At 44.1% G+C, this 12,762-nt stretch overlaps 1 protein-coding gene across 5 annotated transcripts in view; it reads left to right on the top strand.

Annotated features, from left to right (window-relative positions):
- The window catches only part of LLGL2 (LLGL scribble cell polarity complex component 2), a 33,514-nt gene that overhangs the window by 5,441 nt on the left and 15,311 nt on the right, over positions 1 to 12,762 (top strand). For 2 of the 5 annotated variants that reach the window (XM_027895633.1, XM_027895632.1), the window contains 6 exons: positions 2,014 to 2,121; positions 8,308 to 8,405; positions 9,396 to 9,477; positions 10,780 to 10,895; positions 11,546 to 11,704; positions 12,471 to 12,633. In XM_027895633.1, coding sequence (XP_027751434.1) covers positions 2,047 to 2,121; positions 8,308 to 8,405; positions 9,396 to 9,477; positions 10,780 to 10,895; positions 11,546 to 11,704; positions 12,471 to 12,633 — 693 coding nt within the window. In that variant the 5' untranslated portion in view covers positions 2,014 to 2,046. Of the gene's footprint in view, positions 1 to 1,547; positions 1,721 to 2,013; positions 2,122 to 8,307; positions 8,406 to 9,395; positions 9,478 to 10,779; positions 10,896 to 11,545; positions 11,705 to 12,470; positions 12,634 to 12,762 lie in introns of those variants that run through there. The other 3 variants (XM_027895630.1, XM_027895629.1, XM_027895634.1) reach the window with 3 other exon arrangements.

Below are 12,762 nucleotides of genomic sequence, written 5' to 3'. Positions count from 1 at the left end.
AAGTTGTGTGTTATACATGGGTGTGATATGTTCTCCTTGCATAGCACAGCACCTTGTCACTGCTCTGTAGCTTTTGCTAACTTAGAGTGAATGTAGCTTTGTGTAAATATGTCCCCCCCTCAGGAATGTCTGGTGAAGGAAGACTTGTGACCTGATAGAATTTTTGAAGTTTCAGTTGAGGTACTAAATCATTGTAGAAGGATTTATTTTCCAAGTAAACTACATTTTTTTATTATTTCTCTCTTTTTTTTTGGGTCCTCTGCTATATTTGTTTCTGTGCACGTTCATCACCTCTGCATGTGCTGGTGGCTCACAAACACGGATACCTGTAGCTGCCCTGCTCAGAGCTGCTTTTCTGCATGGTAATTGGTGCTGCTAGTGGCTCTAGGTGACTAGAATGTCACCTAGGTGATATTCTAGTCACCTGGATGCTGGTGATTCTGGGGAAGTGACTCAGGTGATTGGTCCTCATGTGATTTTCTGCTCCTCTGAACCAGGGCTGCATTGCAGTCATGGTGAGCTCTAGCAGTGCTGCACAGGTGGCTGGAGATTTTGGAGTGTAAGCAGGAAAGTAAAAGGGCAGTAATGCAACAAAGGGGTACAAGTTCAAGCTCAGGGAGTTTCTAAAAGGAGTTCTCAAAATATGCCTGTAGAGCATCCTGTTTATCACACCATTTCCTTCTTTTGGACCTTCACAGCTGGTGTAAGGCCTTGCTAGAGACCATTTGAAAAACAATTCCAGCTCCTCAGGAATGGCTGCTTTAAATCATTAACCAAAGGTCATCATTACTGGCAGGAGCACAGAAGCAGCCACCTTGTTTCCAGCTGTGCTCCTCCCATCTGTACAGATGTGAAAGCTCCTTCCCTCAGTCACTCTCCAGTCCCTTTGGTGCTCTTGGTCCCTCTTTTTTTCATGCCTTCTCCCCACCTTGCTGCAGGTGTGCACGTACCTCTTCTGACAAAGGGGTTCTGCAGAATATCCCTTCTGATTGTTCATTACACCTCGGAAGTTCTGGCCCCCACTGCACTTGTGTGTTGTATACAGAGTAGCTGGCAAATTGCTGTAATTTCCTGTCCAGCAAATTAAAATAAACCCCAGACTGGAGCGTCTGTACACTGGAAACTGGAGTTAGTGAGAGTTGGCCAGGGCAAGAGCACTTAACAGCAGGGTAAGTTGTCAGGATGTGATTCAAACCCTTGCTCTCAAGTTGGCAGCGTTTTACTTATCACTTACCACCTCTGCAGAGGGGAGATGTGACAACCTCTTGAGCTGTGTGGAATAGGAGGCTGTGGCCTGGGACCCTCCGTGTGATTGCTGGGTTGTAAGTCAGGTCTAATTTACCCTGCTTGGATCCTCCTGTCACTGTGAGAGACAAGGCAGTGGGACACACAGAATTGTTTGTGTTTCTGGCTGCACAGTGAACCTCAGGTGCACGATTTCCTTCCCCTACCCCCACCTTGAGCAGGGAGTTAGCCTTGATATTTTACAAAAGCAAGTTAATAATTAATGCAGCTCCCCTGCAGGAAGCACAGCGCCCTTTCTGCCGTACCCATGGAGCAAAGCTGAAAATGGGATTCTTTCTCTTTTTAGCTCAATAGCTGGAGGGTCACCTGGGTTGAAAAGTGATGCTAGTCAATAATGCCTGAACCTCGGAGTTGGCCTTTAGGTTGGGTTTGTCCGAATATTTATGCAAATACTGCAGTTTTGCCTTTTCTTTGGGGAAGCTCAACTGAAGCGACCGCAAAATGGCCAAGTGTAAAAAACTCTTCTAAAATCCTCCAGTTTTATCTGTACTGGCTTTCCTTATCGGTGTGAAAATGGCATTGTGGAGTGCTGCAGCAGAGGTGCTGCGCTGGGGGGGTGTCAGGTTTTAGTCACTTGATAGCGATGTTGTCTCGGTCTGCTCTGGCTGATTTGTTACCTGCTAAACCAAAATAAATAACCTACTTCTGCCTGCCCCTCTGCTCAGGCTGCCTTTTTGTTTATATGGCTTTGCTCTTCTTTCTCATTAGGACTTTTGTTGCCAAGATACCCCAGCGAGGAAGATGAGAAGGTTCTTAAGAGCCGGACACGATCCAGTGCGAGAGAGGCTGAAACGCGACCTTTTCCAGTTTAACAAGGTACGGTGCTTTCCTCAGACTTCCAGGCATGTGTGTGTGAGGCAAATCTACCCTGAGCCTCTGTGCCCTGTAAATGCAAGGATAAACTGCTTGAGTGTGGGTGGAAAAGTTAAATTTAGTAGAGTTGGTTTGTTCTCTTTTTTGATTCTGTCCTTTTTCTTTTTTTTTTCTTTTTTTTTTTTTCCCTGCCTGAGTTGTTTTGTTTAAGCTCACGAGCCTGTTCTCTATTCTGGCTTTCCTTTTTTTAAGAGAAAGGACCTTGTCATGCTGTTAAGTGGCACTTGCTGAAAGAAGAGATCCTCACAGCAGCTGTTCTATGCTGTGAGTGGTCTGTAGTTTGCCCTGCTATGTGCTGTGACTGTTTCTGTTAGAGGTGGTCTTTGTGGTACTGCTAGGAAAGTAAATATTTTTCTAAAGATACACATAAGTCATGGCTTTTGATGCAGCTGAAGCTGGAGTTCTTTGTCCTTGATTATACTTTCTGTTCGCAAGTATACCTCGGTTTTTAAATGTGAATTTTAAAGGCTATGGTAGCACCCGGGCTGCAGAGTGGCCATTAATAATGAATTTCTATTATCTTGGTGTGAATCTGTATCTAGGTTTTTTCCTTCCCTCTGTGAAGAAGCAATGGCAATGGCTGTGCTATCTATCCAACACTCCTGGCCTTTTTTTTTTTTTTTTTGAGTCCTGGCCAGGAACATAGTGCTTTCATCTCTGTAAATGTCTGGTATTAAATCATTGCTGGGCTAATGGCTACTTACACCTTCACTGGGGAGCAGAAATATGTTTGTAGGTTTTGTATTTCTAAGGTTTAAATGGAATTTTGCTGAAAAGTATAATGGATAAATGAAATCAGCCTAGGAAATAGCATCCTTGATTCATTAGGATTGTAGTGTAGATAGATACTTAAAGTGGAACTCTGGATATTTGAGATAAATGATTTAATGTAACTGGTACTAACCAACACCAATTCCAGGCATACCTCCCTCCCTGAGGAACTCAAGAGTGCTTCAGGTCTGTTTTCTGCCTCCTTCCATGAGGAAATGGTGTAGATGCAGTAGAAAAATCAGCAAGTGCAGCCCAGGACTGAGCTGTTTGTGTAGCTAATGCAATGCCAGCCTCAGAAAAGACATCCCAGGGATGGCTCAGAATTGTTCATAAACATGGAAAATTATATATACCTTGGAAAAACCTTTGCCACTTCAGGGATGTCCCTTCCTTGAATATGCCTTTTTCTTATGAGAATATTTGGCTAAACTTCACCTGCCAGAGACAGACTAATTTGGATGATGCAAAACAGGGTTGAAAGAGCTAGCTTTTTCAGCAGAGGGAAACTTCCAAATATATTAGAAGCTGACATCAGGATTTGTGACTCCATTTGATTCAGTCCTGAAGGTTAATATTGCATCTTGTTTCTGGGGAGACAACTGCTTTGGACACTTCCTAGTGGTTTGCTTTGATTAACAGCTTGGTAATTAAAGGCCCTGTAAAATGCATTTGCACCTTTAAGCCACAGTAACTCGTTCTTTTCTAATAAGAATCAGAAGGGAATAAACATTACACCAGAACCTTTTACACTATACTTTTTTCTTGCATACAAATCAGGGAATTTTTTTCCCAAGTCTTGTGTCTCCCATTCCAGTATTTCCAGAGATAATGGGCCATTTGAAAGCCTCTACCCTTTGATCCAATAAACATCCACTCACAGCTGGGTAGACTGAGAAGGTCTGGGAAAGTCAGACCTGAATTCTGAGCTGTTGAAGGTTGTGGCTCCAAGGAGCCAAGAATCATAATGCTTTGTGTGCCAAGGCTGTCCTTGTCTAATGTGCTATTAAAGCAAGCACATTAGTGCTGGTAAGCAGGTTTTTAAACACTTGTTATTTGAGGTCTTTGAAAGACTTCTGGTTAAGAACCTGCTTGGGAAATATTTTGTGGGACTGTAAAGTTGCTGATCAGAGAAACTGCACGGTGGATTTGCACCTCCTCAGTGTGTGATGCGGGTCATGACTAAATGGAAGGTCTGTGCCTTAAAAGTGCTGGGGATTCCTGCCCTCACTTTACCCAGAAGCTGAATATAAATGCATTTTGCCACACAGGTTTAGTGTTAATATTGTGGAATGTATTTGACCACGCTGGACTTCAGTTTAAAAAGTCTACTTGATTGGTGTTGGTGGATTTGTTTGTTTGTTTGTTTATTCTGTCAGGTGTTAACAGGCTGTGATCTTTTCAGTGTTTGTCTGTTGCATTTCTCTTCTCGATAAGAAGTGGTCCAGATGGTTTTAAAGGACTGATTGACCACTGGACTAGCTCTCCAAACTTGTGTTTGTTTCAATAAACACCTTCCTAAACTCTCTTAGTCAACTGGCTTTGCGTATCTGTTTCTCTGTATGAGTAAGAACTTCCCATGCTTGTGTGTACCTGTTGTGAGAATCTGTTTTTAGCTCGGTGAATAGAATGAAGGATAAGGTATGTGGACTTGGCAGTCTGCTTCTTGAAGTTTATCCTGCTTTTGGAAGTAGTATTTGGATGCCTTTGGCTCAGTCCAAGCCCTGCAGATTGAACATGTTCAGGCTGGCATTGTCAGACTAGATGATGGGTAACACACAGGTGAACCAGCCTGTCTTACAGCTGAACGTTACCAAACTGGGAGCATTGCATTTAATTTATGGCTTCGTGTTTTTTTCCCCCCCCTGTTTTCAGCCTTCCTACCCCTCTGCTGATGGGTGTGATGGATGGCTTGCCTGAAATCTGAACTGGTGGTGTCTGTGCAAAGCGGGGTTTGCACGTCCAGCCTTCATTGTTCCTTCAAAAGGCGGATTAACAAAGGGGCAGGGTTTGCACGGCCTGTGGTTGGGTTTGGCTAAAACAACCTGAGAGGAGACGCAGAGAGCAACGAAAGGAGGAGGACAGAGCTGAATTTCATCGGCACAGCTTTAGTGTGGGCTGGGAACAACTGTTCGGTTTGGCCACGTTTCTCCTGCAGTCAGTGTGACTGACACGAAGCATCCCTGTTAGTCGGTGCTGCTGACATCATCAGCCTTTCTTGTACCGAGTCTGACAAATCCGAGGAAAATGAAAACGAAAGCTCCCACCTTTCCCCAAAGAAACAAAGGCCCTTTTGAGAAGGAGGGCACATTGTGGGCACTCGGGTTTCTTCTTTCAGCTCTGCTGAAAGGCTCCATTGTAACCTCGGCTGCCTTCTGCCCCCCTCGCTCCCCCCCTGCTGGGTTTACCTGCTGAGCAGGTGAAAGGGTTGGCTGATGAAAGCTGCCCCAGAGAGGGGAGGAAAGGAGGCCACGGAAAGCTGGCTTGGTGTGATTTAACAACCGGGTGTAAATAAGCACAGGGAAAAAGATCTGGGTAATCAGGACAGTGAATGTGAATGCCTGGCCCTGGTGGTGTCAAATGCAGCCCCCAAACCACCCTGAGGCCTTCATTGCCCAGCTGTGGAAACAACTCCCTCTGATGTCATTCATTTATCTTTGTTACTTCTTATGGGCATCTCAGTTGAAGATTCAAAGCTATCAGAAACCACTGGTACATTTGCTGTAGTCCATGAGAAGTTGTGCAGCAGGACATGGATGTTACTGATACTTCTCTTTTGAAATTTGCCTGTGGAGTGGGGGGTACTTCCAATTTTTTGTTGAATGAATACCTGCAGAAAAAATTACCCTCCTGTTAATATTACTGAATGATGCACGCTTGGTTATGCAGTTCATAGGTCTCATAGTTGAAAATTAAAGCTTTATTGACTTGTCTAATGTGTTTACAAATTAACACATCAAACCCAAGATATAATTAGGCCGGTATTAAAGCTAGTGTTGACAGCTCCCTAACAGGCAGTACAGTATTGTATAAGTCATGGTTTTCTGAGGCTAAAGCTTTATCTTCTGGGCTGGATTAAATCTCAGAATAATCACAGTTTCTAATTGATGTGTCATTGAAAATTACACCTGGTTGTGCTGATAACATGACAGTGCAGTGACTGTGAACAAGTTGAAACTAAAACAGTGGACTTACACTGGTGTCTCCCTAACAAGTTCCTCACTTTGTTTTGGGTGAGAGTGGAATGGTGTTTATTGCCTGGGCTACACCTGATTCATTTAAATGTCTGATTTCTCGCTAAGATAATGTGATACCTTGAATCTTCTTCCCAGAATTGTACACCATCGCTTCATACTCCCACAACGTTGATAATTAGGAAGCTTTTCTGTGTTGTCTCAGTAGCTGTCGTGGTACAGAGAAATTCCTCTTTGCCTGTGCTGGTTTAGGAAACTCCCCTGTTTCAATTCTGAGATAAATTCCTGATTTCATACAGTCTCCTCTAGGAAGTTTTATACGTGTAGCTATGCAAAGTTTGGTTTGCAACAACTTCATGGGTGACATTAAAAAGATTACCTTCTCAAAATTCGTTTCTAATCATACCAACCTAACACTTAAATTACCTTCTTAGAATATGAGTAGGTAAGGCTGAATATTATCATAAAAGGAAGTAAATTCAGTGGACTTGGAGCTGGTAGTATTAATCTACCTATAAAAAATAAAAAATTAGTAACTACTCTTTAGCCCAATTTAATGAGTTGGCAAGCAGAAAATTGGGAAACGCTCCAGGATTTCCAATTTTATATCTTCTAAAGTGGCTCATCTTCCCCTAAGAGGATTTCAGACTGGGGTGACTGATGTTTAGAGGAAGGAGTTCTTTTCTTACAGCCTATGAATTGTGATCAAATGGCTAAAACTGGAGCAAACTGGCAGATATGGAGTCAGCTGTATCCTCCTCTGCCTGTCTTTGAGCAGGAACAGTAAAAGGGCATTAAAGTACTTTGCTGCAGCTGGGAGCACCTCAGGCTAATGGCCTGACCACAGAAATGAAACCAGCTCCATTTGATTCTCGTGCAGGGGATTAAGTTGGGAAATCACTTTGCAGGAAATAAAGTCCAGGTGTTACTTTTAGGCTGAATAAAGCATAAAACTAAGTGATGTGGTAGCTTTGCTTCAAAGGCAAGATGGAAATGAGGATGGGAGTGAGGTGCAAGCGCTTGCTTCTGTAGATGGAGGGTTTTCTGCTTGTTATTACCCTCATGATTAAAAGAAAATGAATTCCTATGCTGCAGCTGACCAGCTTGCCTTAAGAGAAGGTATTTTCCAGAAGCTGGGCCTGTAAGGTAACTGTTTTCCAGAAAGAAGCCCTATTGATCTTTGGGCACGCCAACCCCTCTTTTACATGGCTGTGTGTTGGTGAACTCACACACATTTGTTTTGCCCAAACCATGATAATAGCTGTGCATCAGCACTTCTAAATACCTGACTGGGCTATTTTCCAAGCAGCTGGGTTGCATCTTGTAACTATGGCAGATTGTTATTCCCTGGCCTGTAAATCCACCAGCCATGCTCAGTTTGGGGTGTTCAGCATGCTCCAAATCTTCCTCTTGGTGAATTGTACTTCAGGAAAGCCACTAAGGCCAAGCAACATATACTGCTCCCTATGATAGTGCCATCTTTTTAGTCCCAAATGGCTTTGAATTAGTCTGAGGTGGCCTAGCAGGCTCCTGTTCTCATGAAATTCCAGCATTCCTTGTGTTCCCTCTGGAAAATGGATCTGGGTTACATTAGTTTTCCTGAGTGCCCATAGGAAATCTGTTTAGTTTCCGTGATGAGCACTGGTGGTCACTCACAGCTCTTCATTGCTTTGCACCATTTCTTGATGTCAGTCACCAGGAGAGGTCAGGAAGGCTGACCTGTGTGGAATGTGGCAGATAAAGCTGGTCTTACAGTACACAGCATTCGTGTCAGACTTTGAAATTGTGCTGAGCAATTGGTTTACAGAAGCGAAGTTGATGTGGAGTGATGGAGTGTGTTGTTGACTGACTGAGCTGTGCTTATGCAGAGTTATTTATAATCTTATCATCAAGAGCTGCTTGGGCTACTGTTTTCAGGATATTTCTCTTTCTTTTCTGTTACACTTCTGCACATCCTGGCTGTGGAGCCAGGGGTACTTCGGAATACACTCATCCTTAGGCTGATTGTTCAGCAAATCTAACCTGTGTGAAGAGTTTTCAAGAGAAAAAGCTGACTTCACATGCTGTGTTTCAGACTCCTGTGCCATATTTACCAGCTGGTTTTTATCTCTGCACCTCAGTGCCCATAAACACGCTGTTGATCATGATTTTTCTTTCTCTCTCCCAGACTGTGGAACATGGATTTCCCCATCAACCCAGCGCTCTGGGCTATAGCCCATTCCTCCGCCTTATGGCCATTGGGACACGCTCAGGAGCCATCAAACTGTATCTTTTCAACAGCTTGGGCTGGATTTCTCAAACCCAGTCAGAATGTGCAACTTTGAAGACGTTTGAAAAGTTGAACTAAGTGTAGATTTGCAGGGAAGGGTTACTGGAATGTTGGAAGAGTTGGCCAAGATCCGATGTGATTTTGGTCTGATCAGGGTGGGATTATCCTTCTGAGAGCTGAGCTACAGCTCAAACAGAAGCTGAGCTGATGCAGATATTAAACAAGACTCTGCTCTTGCTATGCAGAAGGTCAGACTAGATCTGGCCTAAGTTTAGCAATCCTTCATGTTGTAAATTCCAGTCTTGTTTAAATATTTGGGGCAGGGTTCCTTTTTTTTTTTTTTTCCTGAAGCAATTCTATTTCAAAGGTTAAAGCTAAACTCAGAAATGCTTTCAGCTTCCTGAATTTTTTTTACCATCCAGGAATTAAAGATCTAAACATTAAAGATGGTATTTTTTTTATTTTTTTTTAATTTTAGCCACTGATTTTTGTGTGTATGTGAGGCACTGAGGTGTTTCCCATGGCACAGTACCAGCTAGGCAAGTTGTAAAACAGGCATGTCACCCAGCCCAGAAAGGAAAAGTTGGTGCTGTCTCTGCCAGCTTAATCATTCATTCCTAGTGTTGTTTGTGCTCAGAGGCTGGACTGCACATGCAGGCAGTAACCATCTGTCTCTTGGTTACAAATTAGTTAAGCAGGATTGGAGTGTCTGGGAAACCACCAAATATCCCTGAGAAAAAACAGGGTCCAGGCACCTCCTCTGCATATGCTGGAAGAAAGAAGTAAACTTCCTTGTTCTCCATAACCTGCCACGAGCATGTAAAATCAAAGCAGATTTGCATTGATTCCTTTCAGTCCAGATCACCAACAGTAAAACATGGTTTCAAACTAATCTCTTTTTCCTCTTGCTTGCTAGCAAGCTTCTTATCAATTAATTGTAGCTGTGGGTCACCTTAAATACTGTAGATCCTCAACAAACTCATCAGATATGGTGCTCCTGGGGTGGAGTTCATGGGTTTACATGAAGAGAACAACACTGTAATGCAGATTCACTTTATACCTGATCAGGTAAGTGTATTTTCAGTGCCTCTGTGACTTATGTAGGTCTCTTTTAAACAGGTGTTGATTTTATTCCTGGAAATTGGGCTCCTATTACCAAGTATATTCAAATGCTGCTTGTTTGGGAAAGGTTTATCCCAGTGTATTTTGTGCTCTCAGCAGCGCTTGTTGCTGTGGAGATGCTTGGTAAAACTAAAAGAGAAGCCTTAAACTAAAGAGGAGCTTTCTTGTTCATAACTGTTACTCATTTATCTCCAGCAACATCCTGGGAATGGTAATAAGGCCAGGATAGTTCAAGCAATCTGCTGCAGAAGCAAGAACTTCCTTTTACTTTTTTTTCCCCTTTTTTTTTTTTCCCCTCTTTTGCAGCCTCTGTTTTTTTAGTAGGGCTGGGTGATCTTTCCTCTGCAGGACAGACAGAACAGGAGCTGCTGCTGAGCTGATTTAATTATTTTCAGGAGTTGAAAACAGCATTGCTAACCTTGCCTGCTGTTAAGTTTGTTGCCTTAGTGTTTGGGGGTATTGAATCTTGCTCCTGGGGATTTCTGAACAGTTATTGCCACAAACTAAAAATAGGACAGCAGAATTTTCCGATTGTCTGGTGACTGTCTGACCACTTTCCTTTCCCTTGACTGTCAGACTGGTGTCTTGGCCACAGACTTTGTGGCCTGATGCCCCCAGTATAGCACGAGTGGCCTCTTTATGGGAGGGATTTAGTTCTTGAGGAGGTTTTGGGTGTCTGTTTGCTTAACTAATGGTATAAACTGAAACTCCCATGGGGAGTGTTGCACCAGGTGTGGCTGCAGCAGGTAAAATGCTCCAATTTGAACATCCAGCCAGCAGGGCTGGGCTCATAAAAGGGTTCTGACACAACCCTCCAGAATGAGGTTGGACACGAAGAATGTGAGGAGTGTGGTGTAGCAGACTGTGTCAGCCCCACCCAAAGCTGGGGTGTGTTCAGCAAACCTGTGCTGAGCGAGGAGGAGGTGAGATACAGCCTGCAGCTGCACTGCTGGGCTTTGCAGCCCTGGCTGATCTTCTCCAGGAGCCTAAAGCCTTGCCATCCCCCTCAGTGATAACCTCTGCCCTGTAAAACTGGGTTTTTAACCTTTAGGCTACTTCTTGTCTCCCTCCACCCCCAAATCCCACTGCTGCAGTGTTTATCCACTGCTGTGAAGAGCTGAGCCAGCTCCCCGGTCCTGTTTTAGCAGAGAATTATGAGCAGCAGCAACCTGACTGCTAAATTTACTGTGTTATATTTAATGTTGTGATTCTGGGGGGGGAAAAAAAGCACTTTGTGTGGTTTTGTAGTGCCAGCTGGTGACATTGCTGGATGACAACAGCCTGCATCTCTGGAGCCTGAAGCAGCACGGAGGAGCCTCTGAGCTGCGGGAGGAGCATCGATTCACCCTGAAGGGGCCACCAGGGTAAGCCACGAGAGGGGTTTTGAGCCAGTCTGGGGATAAGCAAGTAAGAAAATGCTGCTATTTTTTAAGCTAGAGCTTGTCCTGTTCTTCACATCCTCTGAATCCATTGGAATAGCATCCATGGAAACCAAACAGGAGTTGACTGGGGCCTGGGAGACCAGCTTTTAAGGGTGTTGAGCCAGTGTAAAGGGTGATATCTTTTAAAATACTGTGCATCCACTTGTGTGAGTACAGGAGCTGTTAATCTTAAGGTCAGGTAAATCTAAGCACCCCTTAAGTCAGAGTTTAAAATACTGTTATGGCTTTATTTTTACTTGATTTCGCCAGTCTTAGGTCAGCTACTTTCAGCTCCTTTAGGAACACTTAAGAGAGAGTTCTGTGAAAAGGTGTCTGGTTCTTTGCCCGTGCGCTTGTCAAAAGTCTTTTGTCTTCAAGCTTGTTTTCTTCCTTCAAAAGAACCATGCCTGGCTCAAAATCTCTGCCTGTGAAAAAAAAAAAGACACCTTTAAATGTGTGATTTTTGGGGTGTCCTGTGCAGGGCCAGGAGCTGGACTTGATCCTGATGGGTCCCTTCCAACTCAACATGATTCCATAATTCTGTGAAGTGTTGTTGTTAGTTCTCTTAAATTCGGTGACATCTGCATCCCCAGGTCTCCACCAAGTGCCACGCAGATCACAGCTGTCCTTCCCCACTCCTCCCGGGAAGTCCTGTACCTCGGCACGGAGAGCGGCAACATCTTCGTGGTGGAGCTTCCGTCGTTGCGGGTGCTGGAGGACAGGACCATCAGCTCCGAGGCTGTGCTGCAGCGGTGAGGGAGCAGACAGGGCTGTGCAGAGGTGGAATCCCGTTAGCAGACACATCTTTTGTTGAAGTGTCACCCGAGATTACGCGCTGGGGCCTCGCTGTTGTGTTAAGCATTGTCCGCTGTCCGCGTGACTCCTGCGGGAGTAACTTTGGGTCCTGCTGTGTTAAGTAACAGTTTCTGTGCTGCTCGACCCGGTACTGTCACTGTGGAGGCCCAGCATGTGGGCAGTGTGATACGGGAGACACTTGGGGTAAATCTGCAAACTTTGTGCCTTGTGTTTACTTTTACCAAAAAAAAAAAAAAAAGGTTGATGTTTAGCTGTAATTACCCATTTATTTTCTCAACCACTGGCAGAACTTCTGATGCTGCTTTGTCCAAATGGGGATTTTATCACTCTGGAGATTCAAGTGCTGCTGAAAACTGTCCTCCTTCGCATCTTTGTTTCCTACCGACATTTCCATCTTACCTTTATTCTGTAAGACAATAGGTTGGGTGATTCAGACTGTCTTTACACTCCTGGGATCCAGACCTGGAATTCATTGTAAACCTTCGCCTTTCCCTGAAGAAAATAGGACTGGGTGCATGTCCATGTGGCAGGCCTGGTGTGAGGTCTTACATTAGATTTTTCTGCTGCTTGAAGGATTTGTGAAAAGACTGCATTTACCTGTTTGAACTTTTTGTTGCTTAATTTCTCATTCTTACACCTTTTATTACAGTCATTTTAGGCTGTACTTGGAATCACCTTTCCTTGGTTTTTTCTCTTCTGCAGGGTGCCAGAAGATAACTGTAACAGGAGATCGTGTGAATTGGTAGAAGCCCTTCGGGAACATCCTAAGAACCCTGACCAGATCCTGATTGGATACAGCAGGGGCTTGATTGTCCTCTGGGACCTGCAGAATAGCAAAGTGACACACCATTTCCTGGGCAGCCAGGTATTAATTCAATCCAGGGTCAGTTCAGCAGGGGAGGAAGGGCTCTCACCTCTCAGGGCACTCTGAAGACAAGTAGGTGCAGGGAGAGCCTGACAAAGCTGCTTTTTTTTTTTTAGTGAGTTGGTTTTG

Source organism: Empidonax traillii, unplaced genomic scaffold, assembly GCF_003031625.1.
Source record: "Empidonax traillii isolate 1590-97213 ecotype Southwest subspecies unplaced genomic scaffold, ASM303162v1 scaffold462:size771534, whole genome shotgun sequence".
NCBI lineage: Eukaryota > Metazoa > Chordata > Aves > Passeriformes > Tyrannidae > Empidonax > Empidonax traillii.
Note: the sequence above shows the minus strand (reverse complement) of the source record. Positions and strands in the feature narration are given on the sequence as shown.